Source organism: Garra rufa, chromosome 5, assembly GCF_049309525.1.
Source record: "Garra rufa chromosome 5, GarRuf1.0, whole genome shotgun sequence".
Classification (NCBI taxonomy): Eukaryota; Metazoa; Chordata; class Actinopteri; order Cypriniformes; family Cyprinidae; genus Garra; species Garra rufa.
The window spans coordinates 26,190,444-26,208,617 of NC_133365.1; the positions used below are offsets into that span (position 1 = coordinate 26,190,444).

The window sequence follows — 18,174 nt, forward strand, 5'->3', positions numbered from 1 at the left end:
GAGTATTTGCAGAAATAAGGAGGAACTTCTAGGTATTAAGAGGACGGGACGCTATCCGTAGGCAGCAACATATGTGTAAAGAATGCAAGAAGTGGAAGGCCAAACCAGTCATCCCAAAAATGGCAGATCTGCCACCAGCCAGACTGAGACTCCAGAAACCACCTTTCTATAGCACTGGCATGGACTGCTTTGGGCCATTTCAGATCAAAATTGGCAGACAGTGCGAGAAGAGATGGGGGATAATTTTTAAGTGCCTTACCACACGATGTGTTCACCTTGATCTACTTACCTCCACAGACACTGATTCGTTCCTGATGGCCCTAAGGAGGTTCGTAGCCCGTCGTGGTAAGCCTAGTGAATTGTTTTCAGACCAGGGCACACACTTTCATGGTGGAGAGAAAGAACTACAGAAGGCCTTTGCATCTCTCAGCCCGCAACTACAACAACACCTGGCTAAGCAGAAAATATCCTTCCATTTCAATGCACCAAATGCTCCACACTTTGGTGGTGCCTGGGAGCATGAGATTCGTTCTGTCAAAACAGCCCTTCGTGTCACCATTGGTTCCCAAACAGTAACTGAAGAGGTTCTCCTGACTGAACTCATCGAAGTGGAAGGGATCCTAAACAGTAAACCGCTGGGGTATACTTCTTCCAGTGTTGCGGACTTTGACCCCGTTACGCCCAATTACCTGCTCATGGGGTGGCCTGATAGTTCACTACCACCTGTCGTATATCCCGCCACAGAGCTCATGGGGCGGCGGAGATGGAGCCAATGCCAGGTGCTAACAGACCAATTCTGGTCAAGCTTTATTCGTCACTACTTGGCAACACTCCAGGTTCGTCGCAAATGGCATATGGATGTGAGTGACATTTCCCCAGGAACCATTGCCATGATTGTTGACCAACAACTTCCACGTGCCATGTGGCTAGTGGGTAAAATAGTTAAAACCTTTCCTGGATCAGACGGTCACATCCGAACAGTGGAGATCCAGGTCAAGAATAAAACATATACCCGACCTGTCGCTAGACTAATCATTCTTCCTGCCCTTGATGAACAGGCCAAAGACTCAGAGTCTCCTAACTGACTGTTCCATTAAAGGAGCAAATATGTTCAACATATTGGGGGGCAGCAATGTTGGGAAGGAATGACCAATCAGAGCACAGGTTATTGCGTGCGTCAATACCATTCAGTTCTGGTTGAGCCGATTCCACGGGTACCACCTAGGTCTCTTCAGAATACGGATTGAATTTAACTTCGCTTGGCTGATGATATGCATTCAAGTTGTACGTCAATGACAAAATATAAGTTCATTTATGATTGTTCTTTACCGAATGTATCATATGATTAATAATAATAAGATATTGTGAGTTCGTTTGTGAAGATAAGTGTCGACGCTAAACCCACCCACTAAACATTGGACGTCAGATAGACGTGCAGATCATGTTTATATTGGGTCCGTCGGTCCATGACCAATTCTGGACATCTATTCTACGTCCAAACTAGGTCCACTATTTGGACATCCAACCATGACCCAACGGTCGTCATTTTGACGTTCAACATTTGATCTGGGTTTTTTGGAATGTCATTTGGACGTCTATGGCAGTTGCAGTAAATGTGTTTTACAAAATAGAACCTATTAACATGATTATACATATGAATACAGATTATTTATAAACAAACCAGATTTATAATCTCTATATGTTTTTTTTTTTTTTTTTACATTTTCCTGTTTTCCTTTAACAGTTTTTATTTTATTTAAAGTAGCCTATAATCAAGTTATTTATTTTTTTATGTTAAATATATCGGAGGCCATCTAGTAAGTGCTGTGTAGGTAAACCTCACTTCCTGATCTCAGGAGACGCACTAGCCTCCTAGTGAGCGTGTCCGCCTCCCGTGCCGGTGACCTGGATTCGAGACCTGCGCGGAGTGGGTGCGGTAGGACCTGTGTGTGAGGGGTTACATATACTGTGTGTGTATATATATATATATATTGTGGCGGGAGTCCCGAGGAACAATCAGCGTCGCCCTGGCAACTCATCGGAAACACCTGCAACCACTCAACACGGACCAATCGATCACGGCGAGATCTGCTTTATAAACGAGCCCCAAAGGACAGAAGGGTGAGAAGCTTCTCCAAAGAGCCAAAACGCTTACCGCCTCTCTCTATCGTTCCTTCCACAGACTCGCCGTGACGATTGGGCCGCACCAAGCCTGGACCTGTTCACTCGGGGTGACCGCACGTTCCTGCACTCACCCCTCACTGGCCACAGTCACCGAAGAGCACCAAGGGATAGAGGATTCACGAGGCACCGAGCACCGAAGACGCCACATCGCCCTTTCCCCGTATTATTTCCTTCACTTCCGCACTGTTTTTCAATAAACGCACCCTCCGGGGCTCACCAAAGTCTGTTGTTCTGTCGTGCTATTCCCCGCCCGGCCACAAGGTGGTGGAGAATGCGGGCAAGTGACGGGCCTGGGAAGCCGACGAACAAGACACTCTTTGTTTACACCGCCATCTTGCCTCGTTTCTCACTTCCGGTTTTTTCTGTTTTTCAGGCGCGCTCCTCCCCGGCAGAATGGAGGACATTGTGAAACAGCTGGCAGAGGTTAGCGTCCGCCAGCAACAATGTTTTGAGCTTTTAACCGAACAACATGGCCAAATTCAAGGTTATTTAGCAGAACTACGCCTACCAGCCGCTCAACATGTTCCCCTACCTGATCCTCGCGTCACTGCCGCTCGGCTCTTACCCAAGCTGACCGCAGATGATGATATTGAGGCTTACCTCAAGATGTTTGAGTCAGTCGCTCGCACAGAGGGCTGGGCTAGAGGTACTTGGGCTGCAGTACTGGCACCGTTGCTTTCGGGGGAAGCTCAGCGTGCTTACTTTTCATTACCTGCATCTTCTCAAAGTAATTATAATGAACTGAAAAGAGAAATTTTAGGTCGCTTAGGGCTGTCAGCAACCACAGCCGCCCAGCGCTTTCATGAGTGGGAATTCAAAGCGCGGTTGCCAGTACGCACCCAAGCCGCCGATCTGATGTGGTTAGCCGAACACTGGCTGCTAGAGGACTCGCCATCCCCCTCCCAAGTCGCCGAGCGGGTAGTGGTTGACCGGATGCTGAGAGCGCTGCCGCGCTCGATGAGGCAGGCTGCCGGCATGCGGGGCCCCAAGTCCATCGCAGAGCTCATCGAGGCGGTCGAACTGGCGGACGCTGCCCACCATCGGGAAGCCGGGGAGCGAGCGCCGCCTTTTCCCCGGAGGGTGCCCCAGGAGCGACGGCCGCCAGAGGGCATCCCACGGCCAGTGCGCAGACCGTCCAGCCCCCGCGACGAACCGATGCCCACGGACTCACCATCTCCGCCTGTGAAGCCTTGGATGGCGGGCTGTGTGGTTCATCGTAGGACCCCCCGTGGAGCCCCGACGACCACGGTGAAAATTCGAGGCCGCCGCTGTCAAGCCTTACTGGACTCAGGAAGTGCCGTGTCCCTAGCAAGACCCGGCACACTGGAACCCCGGCCTAGTCCCAAAGCTGTAATGCCCATTACTTGTGTCCACGGGGATACCCGCCAGGTATTCACTAATCTTCTCACCTTCCACAAAGGTCGTCAAGCCTGGACCCTGGAAGTTGGCGTCCTCAAGGACCTACCTGTACCGCTGCTACTGGGACGGGACTGGCCGGGGTTGGAGGCCGCCCTAGCCGAAGCCACACAGCCCGCCCGTCCTCGCCGGCGTCCACGTCGCCAACCGTCGCGGGGGTCTGAGAGCCCGCTTAGCCTGCTGACGTCCGACAGTGGAAGAGAGGGTGAGTCCCCCGCCCGTAATACTAACCTTTTCCATGATGTTTTTCAGCAGGTTACGGGTGGGGGAGACTTTGGAAGAGCCCAAAAGGAAGACGACAGACTGAAACACTGCTGGCGGCAAGTACGCATCCTCGAAGGCCAGGAGGTCCTTCCGGCCCCTCACCCTCTCCCACACTTCGTCGTGCAAAACGGTCTGCTGTACTGTGTCGCGGAGCGCCGGGGGGAGGTAAAACGTCTTCTCGTTGTCCCCAAGGAGAAAACTGAGATGGTCCTGGAGCTGGCACATGCTCACCCCATGGCTGGACACCTGGGCGCCCAGAATACCGTGCACTGGCCAGGACTCGAAGCAGAAGTCAAGAGGTTCTGCCAGGCCTGCCCAGAGTGCCAACGGACGTCCCCGCGGAAACCTCCCCCCAGCCCACTCATCCCTTTACCCATCATTGGGGTGCCCTTTGAGCGGATCGGGATGGACATCGTAGGGCCGTTGCCGAGGTCTGGCCGGGGCCACGAGCATATCCTCGTCATTGTAGACTACGCCACCCGGTATCCAGAGGCAGTTCCGCTACGCCAAGCCAACGCAAAAGCCATCGCCCGGGAGCTGTTCCTGCTGTGTAGCCGGGTGGGCCTGCCGTCGGAGATACTGACCGACCAGGGAACGCCCTTCATGTCCCGGCTAATGGCTGACCTCTGCCGGCTGCTGAAGGTACGACAAATCCGCACATCAGTCTACCACCCTCAGACCGACGGGCTCGTCGAGAGGTTCAATCAGACCCTGAAGCAGATGTTGCGGAAAGTAGCTGCTGAGGACAAGAAGGACTGGGACCTCCTCCTCCCCTATGTCCTATTTGGGATCCGAGAAGTGCCCCAGGCGTCCACGGGGTTCACCCCATTTGAACTCCTCTTTGGACGACAACCCCGCGGCCTCCTCGACGTGGCCCGAGAGGCCTGGGAGCAGCAGCCGGCAGTCTACCGGACCGTCATTGAGCATGTGCAAGATATGAGGAGTAAAATCGACCGCGTCATGCCATTAGTCCGGGAACATCTGGTGAAGTCCCAGCAAGCCCAGCAACGTCTGTACAACCGGGCGGCCCAACCGTGGGAGTTCCACCCAGGTGACAAGGTGATGGTCTTGGTCCCCAACGTAGCCTGTAAGTTCCTGGCACAGTGGCAAGGACCCTATACGGTGGAGGAACGAGTCGGCCCGGTGAACTACAGGGTAAGACAGCCCGGCCGAAGACAAGCGGTACAACTGTATCATATCAACCTGCTGAAGAGATGGGTCGGGGACCGAGACCACGTTGCCGCCCTGGCCGTCCAAGTACCCGCGGTTGTGGATGCCAACCCTAACCTCTCGGCTGCCCAGAAGACGGAGCTGCGGCACCTGGTCGGTCAGTTCCAAGATGTCTTCTCCGACACCCCCGGCCAGACTAACGTCCTCTCCCATGACATTCATACTCCTCCAGGCGTCGTCGTCCGGCAACGGCCCTATCGAGTCCCAGAGGCCCGCCGGCAGGCTATAGAGCAGGAGGTCCAAAAAATGCTCAAACTGGGGGTAATTGAGCCATCCCGGAGCCCCTGGTCCAGCCCGATCGTCCTCGTCCCGAAGCCAGACGGCACCCTGCGCTTCTGCAATGACTACCGGCGCCTAAATGAAGTCTCTGCCTTCGACAGTTACCCCATGCCCCGAGTGGATGAACTCCTGGAGCGCCTGGGAAGGGCCCGGTATATCACAATGCTCGACCTGACAAAAGGCTATTGGCAAGTCCCCCTTTCTGCAGAAGCTCGACCAAAGACAGCCTTCTCCACTCCATCTGGCCACTGGCAATACCGGACCCTTCCCTTCGGCTTGCATGGGGCACCAGCAACTTTTCAACGTCTCATGGATGTCGTCCTTCGCCCCCATCAGACATACGCGGCGGCGTACCTTGACGACGTCGTCATCCACTCGGAGGCGTGGGAGGACCATTTGGAGCGGCTCCGCAGGGTGCTGTCCGAGCTCCGTCGGGCTGGGCTGACCGCCAACCCCCGCAAGTGTCACCTAGCCTACAGCGAAGCACGGTACCTGGGGTTCACGGTCGGGAGAGGACTCGTACGACCACAGGAAAACAAAGTAAAAGCCATCCTGGACGCCCCCCGGCCCACCAACAAGACCCAGGTACGTGCCTTCCTGGGGTTGGCGGGTTACTACCGGTGTTTTATCCCCAGTTTCTCCTCTATAGCTGCCCCCCTGACGGACCTGACCAGGAAGGGACAGCCAGAACGGGTCCACTGGAGTGATGACGCCGAGCGAGCCTTTACACGCATTAAGGAAGCTTTGACCACGGAACCCGTCCTGAGAGCTCCAGACTTCAGCTGTCCCTTCCTGCTCCAGACGGATGCCTCCGACACGGGGTTGGGAGCCGTGCTCTCCCAGGTCCAGGAGGGAGAGGAGCATCCTGTCGTGTACATCAGCCGTAAGCTGTCCCAGGCCGAGAGGAAATACGCGGCCGTGGAGAAAGAAGCCCTCGCCATCAAGTGGGCAGTCCTGGAGCTGAAATATTACTTACTGGGTCGACATTTTACTCTCTTTACAGATCACGCCCCCCTGCAGTGGATGGCCCGAGCAAAAGACACGAACGCCAGAGTCACAAGGTGGTTCCTTTCGCTCCAGGACTTCCACTTCGATGTGCGCCACCGAGCCGGCACCAGCAACACCAACGCAGACGGGCTCTCTCGGTCCTGGGCAGCATACGCAGGTCTGTCACGGGTCACTTCCCCCCCACCCCCGGTCTCCCCCTTTTCTTCTCTCCTCCAGAACCAGGACGTCGCTTGGGGGGGGGAGTGTGGCGGGAGTCCCGAGGAACAATCAGCGTCGCCCTGGCAACTCATCGGAAACACCTGCAACCACTCAACACGGACCAATCGATCACGGCGAGATCTGCTTTATAAACGAGCCCCAAAGGACAGAAGGGTGAGAAGCTTCTCCAAAGAGCCAAAACGCTTACCGCCTCTCTCTATCGTTCCTTCCACAGACTCGCCGTGACGATTGGGCCGCACCAAGCCTGGACCTGTTCACTCGGGGTGACCGCACGTTCCTGCACTCACCCCTCACTGGCCACAGTCACCGAAGAGCACCAAGGGATAGAGGATTCACGAGGCACCGAGCACCGAAGACGCCACATCGCCCTTTCCCCGTATTATTTCCTTCACTTCCGCACTGTTTTTCAATAAACGCACCCTCCGGGGCTCACCAAAGTCTGTTGTTCTGTCGTGCTATTCCCCGCCCGGCCACAATATATATATATATATATTTGTGGTGGGCCGTTATTGGCGTTAACGTGCTGCGTTAACGTGAAACTCTTATCGCGCGATAAAAAAAAATATCGCCGTTAATCTATTCTCAAATTTGGGTTGGGAGCTGGGTCTAAACTACGCAAGCTATGATGACTTTCACCTTGATAGTTTAACACGGATGTATACCGAAGACTACAGAATATGGTCGCGCGTTTAATTCTCCTCCGCCAAAACACAGACGGGGTCGCGTCATCCTCCATTCATAAAAACCGAATCTACTATAGCGCGAAATGCCACGTAAATTCGTCGTTTTTTGGATTCATAAATCAAATGTTGGTCTGTCACTTAATTCAAATCGCGATATGGACTAGTGTATGTGAAAACTGAAATGCAAAAAGACCGTTTTAATATGAATCCGATATGTTCCGTTTGCCTAGCTGTATGCATTGCGGAGACGAGCTTTTACTACACGCATACTGAAACACACGTGACGCTCCCGGTAATTTTTGGCATTTTTATCTCACATGAACAGATAAACTCAATCTCCCAAACTGCTGTGAGTGTCACTTTTACCGTTTCATTTTTATGAAAACTAGCATCATATCATACTGTATGACACAGAAACTTCATGGCAACCTGTCAAAATAAAAGTATGGTGTAACATGTAATGGGCTGGGTAGGTGTTGACGTTAAAAAACACAATCTAATAGGTAGAAAAAATAATTTCATTGTTAGTTAGTAAACACAAGTACATCTAATTGAACATAATTTATTTTCATCAACAAATTATCATAGAACAGCTTTATGAGCTTTATGATCCATTCTCAAAGACTTTAAGTCATTATTTGGTTAGCACACATATTCTGAATGCCTTCAGCAGAATTCAAATTAGCCATTTTAATCTAGATTAATCTAGATTAATTCCAAGATTTAATCTAGATTAATCTAGATTAAAAAAATTAATCTATGCCCACCCCTAAATATATATATATATATATATATATATATATATATATATATATATATATATATATATATATAAATGTATATATTTTATATAAAAAAATCACGTTTGGACCACTTTTGGAGTAGCCCTTACATGGAGGTCCCACCAACGTCAACATTAGACGTGCGGTGGACGTCGAAAAAAGACGTCGCCTGGCGTTACAAAACAACCCCATCAATGGATGGAAATTGGATGTCCAAAAATGACATGGAAAAGACGTCACTACGACATCACATTGCGCAGTGGGCAGCATCTTGCCTAAGCCGTTATTACACTTATATTTACTACACTTGGATTCAGTGCAGTAATGGTATTACTGATTGATGTTTCAGTGTGTATAGATGTGGATTTGAATGTTTTATATCTCTGTTCTGTTATTATTTTTAGTTAAGTTATCGGATTGTATGATGACGCAGCAAATAATTCCATTTATGTGCGGCATGCACCATCTAACGGTAGAAAATGGTACTACTGCAGAGAATTTCATGTTTATAATGGACAGATAACAGTATAAATGCTATTTGCTATATTGAGTGAAGTTGTTAACAATTTCTAATCATTGTTTATTGTTAATTGTTTCTGACCACACCTGCCTAATCCTGTACAGTTACCTCACATATCACTATTGTGAAGATAATGCCAAGCAATGCCCTGTGGTCTGGCTGTGCTGTGCATCATGCTGATCTTTTGCAGAACTTTAATTAAAGACTGTTGATTCAGATTCATGCCTCCTGTGTTCTGACCGACACACCAGGGCGAACACAGCTACCCTAAACCAGTCCAATACAGACCTAAACAAACTCAGAAACAAAACAAAGACAATGGGCAGTTGAAGAGTGACTGCTTAAACGGAGACCTTAATTGGCAGGTGCATGTGCGGGTGATAAGATCTCTAATGATTCGGATCTAAGTGGAGCTAAGGGTCTGGTGCAGAGGTGACTGATTCTGTGACTGTACCCCCCAGCCTCCACAGGCAGCTTGTTGGTGTGGAATTCCATTTGCAGAGCAGAATCTAGGACACAGGTGTCAAACGTGGTTCCTTGAGGGCCACAGCTCTGCAAACTACATGGTTTGTGTGTTGGAGCAGGACTGCAACTAAACTCTGCAGGGCTGCAGCACTCCAGGTACTGAGTTTGACACCCCTTATCTAGGGGTCACCATTCCTCTGAGCTGTAACCCTCCCAAACCACCAGATATTCTAGGTCGACCGCCCCACATAGATGTGGCCCTTTTTGGCATCAATGGGAGGAGGAATGATGTTGTCTGCCCTGGACCCTGAAGAATATGGGAACAGAGCATTAGTAAAGGGATTTAGTAGTGACACCTGAAATAAAGACATTATGTGGTAGTGGGACTGGTACTGATGGTTCTGGGGAGTTGCAGCTTTTTTCAATTGGCCTGGCTCTTTTGTCCCTGTACTGCTCTCTGTAGATGCATGTGAGCTGAGTCCCAGACTCTCTCATGGAACTGATGGTTCACAGCTGGAACCTCAGAAGGCTTACCTGAGCAAGGAAACATGGGAAGCTGGTACCCAAGTATTCGTTGGAACTGGGTTAGTCAGGTGGTGGCTTGACGCAAGGAGTTCTGAGCATACTTCTGAGCCCAGGGAATGTAGTGGCTCCAGCTGTGTTGCCAGTTGTGACAATGTGACCTTAAGAATCTCTGTTCTCCTAGATCTTCTGGTGAGTCTGGTCATTTGACGGAATGGTACCCTGAAGACAGACTGATTTGGACTCCTAGAAGTTGAAAGCCCTTGATATCAATTAGAGTCTGCGGTCTGAGACGATGTCCTCTGGGGTCCCCAAAATGCCGAAAAGATGTTTTGGAAGAGGGTTTTGGTCTCAAGAGTATTTGATCTCAAGAGTGGTAAGTAGACCTTTCAGTCCTTTCAGCATCAATTTACAGGCTTTGGAGAATCAATCAACTACTATCAGGACGCAGGAATGGGACTTCAAAGGTTGTAAATCTGTGAGAGTTGAATTCTGATGTGGGACCACGGACGGTGTAAAACAGGTAGGGGTACCAGTTTTCCCTCAGGCAGATGTCAGGGAACCTTGGAGATGGCACAAATTGAGTATCCGCGAACATATTAGGAAACATCTCGGGCCATATTGGGCCACCAGTAGTGGTTGGTGAGGAGTGAGAGGGTCTGCTGGTTGCCTGGCTGTCCAGGGCTTAGAGAAGTGTGAACTGAGTCATAAGGGACAGGTGGAGGGCTAATAACACATCCCTCAGGAGCTCATGGCAGAGTGGGTGGTCTTGGCAATCTGCAATCTGAGTATTGAAACGTAAAATAAAATCAGTTCAGGTTAAAGATGCCATCAAAAAAAGATGAATTGTAAATATTGGATGGATTGAAAATAACTTTCAGCACCACAGAATAAACACAGCCGATTAAGGATTCGGCATTGATGCACTGCATAAGACAGATGAAAGGAGTCTACTTGCATGGGCTCAAGTGCTGGAGGGGTGGCTGATGGTGTGGCAGGTGGAGGATAATGAGCAGGCTGTTCCAGCATGAAGGAATTTAGGCATTGGGGGATGCAGATAGATCACTGAATTAAACTCCCTAGCCCAGTGACGTCATCATACATGACCATATGTTGGCCAGATTTAACTTGACGGAAATTGAAGAGCTGATCGTGTACTGGCTATTTTTCCAAACATTTCCTTGAAATTATCAGTAAAGGCAGTAAATTACTGGTTATGGGACCGTTGGCCTCCCATATGGACCTTGCCCACTGGAGTGCACGCTCAGAGAAGTGAGAGAGGGTGTAGGCGATCTTGGCACAATTAGTTTGAAAGCGACGGGGCTGCACCTCGAAGTATAATGAGCATTGCAACAGAAGCCCCCTGCACTCCTCTGCCTTACTAGTTGCTGCTCTGGCCATGGGACTGGTAGAGGAAGATAGTGAAGAAGCGGTGATGGGTGGCAGCTGGGATTGTAGAAGAGTATGCACCAGTTTGCCAAACAGATCGGCACAAGACCACAGGAACCAGACGAGTCCTCTGCACAATCTGACTTTGTTGCAGCTTGGAATTAAACTGCTGGTTTCATCTGACCAGAGGCAACTGGCCCACCAACTGAGCCTGGTTTCTCCCAAGGTTTTTTCTTCCATTTCTTTCGCTGATGCAGTTTTGGTTACTTGCCACTGTTGCCTCTGGATTACTTCGTTGGGGACACTTAATTTCTGGCAATATAGTGGACTTGATTGAACAGATACTATTTGAAGTGAACTTAGCTGGACGATGACATCACTGAATCAATGATGAAACTTTAACTAAAAATTGAATGCTCACTATTGTCCTTTTGCTAACTGTTTTCCTGTTTAGTAATGTAAAGCTGCTTTGACACAATCTGTATTGTAAAAAGAGCTATATATAAAAGTGACTAGTATCTGAAGATGGCTTAATAATGGAAAACTTAGCAAACAGACTGATGGGAGGTAAGTATCCACAGTAAGGTGAGAAAGTGGCTCCAAGGGAACAATGAGACAAGACAATGGAGAGATGGAAATTGAATCCTTAAATCAAGATCTTGACTGGCAGGTGTCGGTGTAAATGTGGGTGATTAGAACTCTGGTGATTCAGATTGGGTGGGAGGAGCTGGGAGATCTGGCACAGAGAATGTGACTGATTCTGTGACAAGTGGGCCATCGACATTTGTATTTAGCCTAAATCTAGGCTACTGAAATCTATCTGTATCTGTTTTTTTTTTTTTTCTGTTTTTTTTTTCTCCATGTGAGAATATGTTATGGCATTAAAATGGTAGTTTGATATATTCCACTGTACTGAATCATCAAAATATTTGTGTACTATGGTGGGGCTGGGTCTATGTGGCGATATATATGTACAGCATTGCATAATTTTACACCAAGCAGAAAACTTTGGTCTACTTTCCAATTTTTTTCTAGTTTTGTGGTGACTGTTTTGTTGATTATAATGGGAGTGTAGGCACTGAACATCTAGAGTCAATGTAACAATGTAACTTGGTGCACCAACTGATGTACAGTACATCATATAAGTGCAACTGTTTCATAATAACCGCAAATGTTTCTCATGCAGCCTGTAATGAATTTCCTTTGAGATGTCAATTTAAGGCACAAGATGAAAAATAGCATTACAGGATTATGTACTACAAAAACATTTCAGGTTAAATTTTTTTTATAGCAAAAAAATACCTATTTTGTAAAATTGTTAACATAGTCATTGAATGTTCTTTAAAGAAATTTTTTTTCTAATATTATTACATATCAATTTTTAACAAAAAATATGAAAAACATATATTTTATGTTGATAAGTCTAAAAATCTGAAAACAAAGTTGGCAATCAATTGTGTGGCTTCTTATGTGTCTGTAAGAATTAGCAGTTTTCCTTCTAATCCAGCATAATCTGTGGAGATCATTTGAGCGGCAGCAATGATATTCTGGAGGTGTATGTCTGCTTGCATCACAGCCCGATTTTTCTGGGCTCAACTCACAAGGCTAGAAGGTCATGTACATTTAATATTCTTTTATAAAATCCAAAACTGATGATAGATATGCTCCAATATCACAGTCATCACCTCTATACAAGTTTATAGACTGAACACTTTAAAATGCTCAAGATGCCCCCAAAATAGCTTTAACCAGCTAATGGCTGGATTAGACATACATGTATCTTGGGACCACAATATCATTGAGACGTGATGGAGGGCTCTTTTGAGCATTGTGTCAGCAAATTTTACATGGGAAAAAACACTTACCTTTTCCTCTGAAAATGTCATAATCTATTCAGCAAATATTACATATTCTTTTTTACTCACAGTATGTCCAAACTCTTAAACTCCATTTCTTGCTCTGAACTTATAGATACCATATGTATAATGTGGACGAGAAGAATCCAGGCTTTAATGAAAATAGAGCTTGTTATTACACAGCTCAAATCATCTGCGGGCTTGAGCGTTTGCACCAGCATAGGATTGTGTACAGAGACCTCAAACCAGAGAATGTCCTCTTAGATGATGCAGGTGAGAAACACACTAAAACCCATTTAACTGCTTAACTGCTTGCCTGCCCACTTCACAATCCACCTTTTCTGAATGTTTTTGCTGTTGTTATTATAGGACATGTGCGTCTTTCTGATCTGGGGTTGGCTGCTGAATTACCACCAGGCAACAATAAAACACAGGGATATGCTGGAACTCCAGGTTAGACACTTTTCAGTTAATTTACTCTAAAATAATGTCTCTGCTTGCATGGAGTGTTCAAATTGAGGGAGGAAAGTGAAGGAAGGTATCCTTCATAACAGAAAAATATTTAAACATTTGAAATCCTGTTCTGAGTTTTAAAAAAAGAGAAAATTCTCATTTAATTTATGACTGTCCATACATTTAAATTTTTACATTATTGTCAAAATAGCTGGCAACAAAAGTGAGTATACCCTAAGTGATAACAGCAAGAGTCAAACAAAGTTGAGCACTCATTCTATGCATCAGGTACAGGACCTGGCTTCAAAAACAGATGCATGAGTGCTGCCAGCATTGCTTTAAAGGTTACAGATATAGAAGGTCAGCTTGTGTGGGGATGCCCTGTTGAGGAGTACCAAGAAATTTGTCTTGCCTACAGTCAAGCATGGTGGTGGTAGCATCATGGTCTGGGGCTGCATGAGTGCTGCTGGTACTGGGGAGCTGCAGTTCATTGAGGGAAACATGGATTCCATTATGTAGGGTGGATTCAGGTTTATTGGGACAATTTTTCCAAGTAATTTCAATTACAAAATGTGTTCCAATCAACCTGAATTTACCCTACTTATACATTCTAAAGCAGAACATGATGCCTTTCCTCCAGAAACTAGGCCGAACGGCAGTTTTCCAACATCATAATGACCCCAAACACACCACCAAGATGACAACTGCCTTGCTGAGGAAGTTGAAGGTATAGGTGATGGGGTGGCCAAGTATGTCTCCAGACCTGAACCCTATTAAGCACCTGTGGGGCATCCTCAAGCGGAAGGTGGAGAAGCACCATGTGTCTAACATCCAGCAGCTCTGTGAGGAGTGGAAGAGGATCCCAGCAACAACCTGTGCAGCTCTGGTCAATTCCATGCCCAGGATGATTAAGGCAGTGCCAGATAACAATGGTGCTAACTAGGGTTGTTCCGATTCCGATACCAGTATCGGAAATTCTGCCGATACCACCAAAAAATCTAGCATCGGAATCGGCGAGTACTTGAACCCACGTACCGATCCGATACCATTTTCTTAAGATATGTTATTCCCGCTAGCAAATCAGAAGCCAGTTCTTCTTCGCGGCTCAGAATGCAAACAGTGTTGCCACAACCACAAGCAACCACTGTTTAGAGCAGCGAAGAAGAAATACAAATGTGCTAGCAGTTTGTCCGCTAAAACGGCGGCATGTCTCATATGTAGGGCTTTATGATTTCTGCGATGCGGAAAACACGGACGGAATCGCGGAATCCAGTCAAAATGGAACATACAGTTTAACGCGGAACGTCACGGAATTTGTCAAAGTTTGATGCATTAATCAAAGGTAGTTCATTACACTTAAATCAAATCGTGATATGGACTAATATTAAGCCAAAAACCGACTGTTTAAATATGAATTAATGCGTGGTTCTGTGTTAATGAATTGTACAGGCGCGTGGTTTGTTTACTCCTTGAACTGAAGCGCGCGGGACACTTGCGGTAATATTAAAGGGCTCCAGACTGTGACCAATTTTTCTGCCAGTGTTACTAATTTTCGTGAGCGGTCACACTGGCGCAACCACCGCGTTGTTCAACTCATAAGCTCTGCCATTTCTGTCTCAGATGAGAAACATAAAATGGCACGCGAAACGAAAGTGAAACTAACACGACACGTTTGAGCTGCTCAGCGCTGACCGTTTATCAGCTTGGACTGCAATGCAAACAAACTTGCACAAACCCCGGGAGCCAACGTTGATTTTGCAACACTGTTACTGCTGCGAGATGCAGTGAGGAGCATTTGAAAATGCCGCACAATGAATAAGGTTGCTGCGAGATCTAGTGAGAATCTTTCAAATTCTGGCCAAAATTCTCTGTTATAAACAGGGCTGATGTACGTCAGAAAACCAGATTAGTAATACTTACTATATGAAAAAATATTACTGTCTAATGTATGTCATATAATAAAAATACTCCAGTTCACTGTATATGTCATATAATAAAAGTTCAATGTATGTCGTAAAATAAAAATACTCTAGTTTACTGTATATATCAATGTATATTTGTTTTATTAAGGAATAAGTCTGAAGCACACAATAAAATAATTTATTAGTATTATCTACAGCTGTTTATACAATTACACACCCAGGTATCGGATTAGTACTCGGTATCGGCCGATACCCCGAGCCCAGGTATCGGAATCGGTATCGGGAAGGAAAAAAGGGTATCGGAACATCTCTAGTGCTAACACAAAATACTGACGCTTTGGACAAGTTCACTTAGGGTGTACTCACTTTTGTTGCCAGCTTTTTTGACAATAATTGCTGTATGTTTGGCAATTTTCAGGGAACAGTAAATCTATACTGCTATACAAGCTGCACACTGACTCTAAAATATATACAAGTTTCATTTCTATAGTATTGTTTCTTGAGAAGGTATACTAAAATGGTTGCTGAAAAGTGAGGGGTGTACTCACTTTTGTGACATACTCTAAATAGTTAACATGCTGTTACACATACACTCATGGGGTTACGGAGTGCCTGGCAGCCCACTAGAGGGCACTCCAATATGGACTGTTTGATGTTATGTGTTGTTATACTCTTGTCTGTGTTATGTTCTCATTGGTTCCCCCATTCCATGTGTCTGTTCCCCATTGGTAGTTTCTGTCATGTGACCCCTAGTGTTTGGTATAAAGCCTCTCCCTTCTCCCTCTGTTGTCACTGATCGTTGTTTAGCATTTAGCCTTAGTGTTTCCATTGTTTCTTGTTCTTTGTTCCTAGCCTTGCCCGTGTGTTTTGATCTTGGATTGTTTTTGTATTTTTGAACCTTGCCGCCAGCCCCGACCATTTTGCCTGTGTATTGGACTATTCTTTCGGATTACCCTTGTTGTTCCAGTTTGTCGGTGTTTGACCCAGCTTGTTTTTGACCACGTCTACAAAAAGCTTGCAGTTGGATCCACTTCTCACCGCCTCCGTTATAGAACGATCAGTCACACCCGGATCCAGCAGCTTTATTCCACCACCAGCGCAAACATGGACCCAGTCATCAGTTTCGCCCTCACCACTCAAGGTAATCGCTCCCTCGAGGACCACATCAAAGATGTTCTGGACATTATTCAATAGTCCACTTTCCCGGACTGTGCTCTCATAGATTTATTTTGCCATGGACTTAATGAACCTTTACGTACAATGCTCATACTCAGTGGTCCTCGAGAGTCACTCACTGAATTTTTGGACTTTGCTTTGTTGCTCATTGGCTCCTCATTCACTGTGGGCACTGTTGAGGAATCAGCTGAGAACATTCCAGTCACAGCCGACTGTCACAAGCCCCATGTCATGTCTACTAGCCCTGAGCGACAGCACAAGATGTCTGCTAGCCCTGAGCCACAGCGCTAGATGTCTGCCAGCCCAGAGGCCCTTCACAAGATGGCCACCATCTCAAAGCCTATTCACAAGATGGCCGCCCTTCCTGAGCCTGTTCACAAGATGGCCACCCTTCCTGAGCCTGTTCACAAGATGGCCGCCCTTCCTGAGCCTGTTCACAAGATGGCTGCCTTTCCTGAGCCTGTTCACAAGATGGCCGCCCTTCCTGAGCCTGTTCACAAGATGGTTGTTCCTTCAAGGCCAAGCAAGGTGACACGTTCACCCAAGCGTCCAGAGCCAAGAAATGCTTCGGCCGAGCATCCTGAGCCATGCCACGCCTCGTCTGATCTGCCAGAGCCATAGCATGTCTTGATTGCCAGCATAATGGACCCTCCTTTGATGTCAGTGCGGGCTGCAGGCATACCGGTGGAACCTACACTCCCAAGTCTTACATCCCTAAACCTGTTGTGCTTCCCATTAACCACCGCACTGCCCATGATGGCCATCGCCATTCTGAGTGTGTGGGCTGCACACTGTGCTCCAGAAGCCTCGCCAGTCAAAGAGTCCGCTGCGCCAATGCCTCTTTTCGAGGCAGTGTTCATGGCAGAATTCCCTGCTCTGCCTGCACCGCCAAGGCTTCTTGCTCTGCCTGCACCGCCAAGGCCATCTGCTCTGCCTACACCGCCAAGGCTCCCTGCTCTGCCCGCACCTCCAAGGCTCCCTGCTCTGCCCGCACCGCCAAGGCCCCCTGTCGTCCCTGTCACGGTTATGGAGGACGTTCCTGAAGTTCCTGTCGTCCCTGTCAAGTCAAGTCAAGTCAAGTTTATTTATACAGCGCTTTTTACAATACAAGTTGTGTCAAAGCAACCTTACAGTATTAAAATAATAAGATAAAATGTCAATAAAAGTGCAAAAGTTCCATATTGCAGCAAAGTCAAATTGGAGAGGACTCATCTGGTTCCCATGGCCTTGTGCCGGTGGCTGTTTAGGGTAGGAGTTCTTTCTGATGATCTGTCCCTGGGGCTCATCTAGTTGACACGGTATCCGCTGACATTCGGCTGTAGGTGTTTATCCACCTCTTGGTAAGGACTGGATCCGAGGGACTGCAGTGACCATCTGATCTGGGTACGGACTGGATCTGGTGGCTATGGTGACCTGGGAATAAGAAACAAACAGACTAATATTAAAGTAGATGCAAGAGTTCCAAGTTGCCACAAAATCAGATTGGAGAGGACTCATCTGGTTTTCGCAGTCTTGCGTCGGTGGCCGTCTAGGTGATGGGGTCTTCACTGATGATCTGTCTCTGGGGCTCATCTAGTTGATGTGGTCTCTGCTGACATTCAGGGCTGTAAAGGATATCTCTAGGTGCTGATGGGTACAGACTGGATCCGGGGGACTGCAGTGAACGTCTGATCTGGATACATGATCGGTGGCTACGGTGACCTCGGAATAAGAAGGAAAGATACTAGTATTAGCGTAGATGGCATTCTTCTTCTGATGCAACGAGTACATCAGGTGTTTTGGGAAGTGTCCCTGGTTCCGGTTGAC

General features: G+C 47.4%; 1 protein-coding gene across 1 annotated transcript in view; it reads left to right on the plus strand.

Annotated features, from left to right (window-relative positions):
- The window catches only part of grk1b (G protein-coupled receptor kinase 1 b), a 73,979-nt gene that overhangs the window by 49,476 nt on the left and 6,329 nt on the right, over positions 1-18,174 (plus strand). The window contains 3 exon segments of the mRNA XM_073840025.1: positions 12,933-13,090; positions 13,187-13,270; positions 16,160-16,333. Of these exon segments, the coding sequence (XP_073696126.1) occupies positions 12,933-13,090; positions 13,187-13,270; positions 16,160-16,333 (416 nt within the window).